This window comes from Centruroides sculpturatus, unplaced genomic scaffold, assembly GCF_000671375.1.
Source record: "Centruroides sculpturatus isolate CEXI.00-Female unplaced genomic scaffold, Cexi_2.0 scaffold7147, whole genome shotgun sequence".
In the NCBI taxonomy this organism is placed as follows: domain Eukaryota; kingdom Metazoa; phylum Arthropoda; class Arachnida; order Scorpiones; family Buthidae; genus Centruroides; species Centruroides sculpturatus.
Genome location: NW_019391288.1, coordinates 1 through 1711, shown reverse-complemented (window position 1 = coordinate 1711; position 1711 = coordinate 1). Strand labels below are relative to the sequence as shown.

At 44.8% G+C, this 1711-nt stretch overlaps 1 protein-coding gene across 1 annotated transcript; it reads left to right on the top strand.

The window, feature by feature from the left end:
* On the top strand, positions 1-1702 carry LOC111617573 (putative uncharacterized protein DDB_G0271606; the record flags this gene model as incomplete). The annotated part of the gene is made up of 4 exons (XM_023358855.1): positions 1-37; positions 146-214; positions 284-335; positions 418-1702. Coding segments are annotated over exons 2-4 (1395 nt in total), but the record flags the coding sequence as incomplete, so codon positions are not given.
* Positions 1703-1711: the final 9 nt, after the last annotated feature.

Below are 1711 nucleotides of genomic sequence, written 5' to 3'. Positions count from 1 at the left end.
CTCACAACGGTGTTTAACCACTTCCGAACATTGAAAGGTGAGTAATGTTTTTAATTACTACAGTTATCGGATAGTATTTTTACAAAATGAAATTAATTCTACACGAGCACAAATGACTGACAATATCGTGTCGACGTCTTTCTAGAAGGGTGAAAAATGAAGTGCTTGGCAATTTTGCTGTTATTCGGAGCAGCCTACGCTTCAATTCAAGCAGGTAAGAGCTTTCTCTCGAATTTCGAAACTTTCTATTCACTCTTTACCGAAACATATGTTATTTATTCAGTGTACGACGAACCAAGCTACGGCAATTATGAACAACAAGGTGGATACGAACCGTAAGTTAAATTAATTGCGTCATTCGAACAGAGATCACTTTCAGCGGTGTTCTAAATTTGACGCGTACATTTCTAATGACAGATACGGAGGCGGGCAATATCAAGACCTGAGTCAAGTTCTCAGACAAGTGAGAGATGCAGTTCAGTATGCTAGAGAATACAGCGAAGGAAAACTGCAGGAGAGTCAACAGTACCTTGTCGGCTCTGGGCAGACCGAAGGAGAGTATGACCAACGTGTTCAGCAGTTAATTCAGCAAGTAAAATCGCAAGCCAGCCAATTGACAGAACAAGTTTACCAATACTTGGAATACTCGCTGCAGCGATATGGCCAGTACTCTCAATATCCGGGACACGAAGGCTATCATCAGTACTCTGGCAGTCAGCACTATGATTATTCCGAATACGAATATTATCCCGTTGGCGGTCAGTACTCTGGATATTCCGAATACGAATATTATCCCTCTGGCGGCCAGTACGAAGGACAATACGGATATCAAGCTCGAAGATTTCTACGCCAAGTCAGAAATGTTCTCCAGAGAACACAATATTACACGGAGAGAAAACTAGAACAAGCACAGCAAACGCTTTCGCAGTACGCGCAATCTGGACAGCAGCCAAGTCAGCAGGAACAGCAGCTAATCCAGGAAGTAAAATCAGAAGCGTACTCTTTGCAGCAACAGGTTTATAAATATTTGCAGTATCCCCAGGAAGAGGGAAATTACGAAGGATCCCAGCAGGTTGCACGAATTCTCTACCAGGTACAATACATTCTGCAGGCCGCACAATACTACTCACAGAGACAGCTGGGTAGAGCCCAGTATATCTTGAGCCAGTACGAACAGTCGGATTACGAACCGAGTCAGCAGGCTCGGCAATTGCTGCAGGAAGTACAGGAACAGGCCAGCTATCTGAGGGAGCAGATCTATCAAGGTACTCAATACTTCTTACAGAATTCCGGCGACGAAGATTATTCGCACCAGCAGTATGGCCAGTACTACGGTTATCAGCAATATTCTCATTACGGAAGACAGTTGTATGATTACGGATATGAAGCAAACCGCTACTATGAGAGCTATCAGGGTCAACAGTACGACAGCCACTTGACTAGAGTACTTTCTCAAGTCAGATACGTTCTGCACAGCGCACAACAGCGTTCGCAGCAGAGACTGCAACAGGCCCAAGAACTGTATGCAGAACAGCAGCAGCCAGGAAACCAAGTACAACGTTTAGCGCAGCAGCTCAGATATCAGGCCAGTTACGTGCAGCAGCAAGTTTACGAATACACGCAGTACTATCAAGGCTACGGAGGATACGAATCCACAGGCTACTCCGGCTTCAGAAGCCAACTTGAACAACTTCGGGAAATGGTGAGTTTG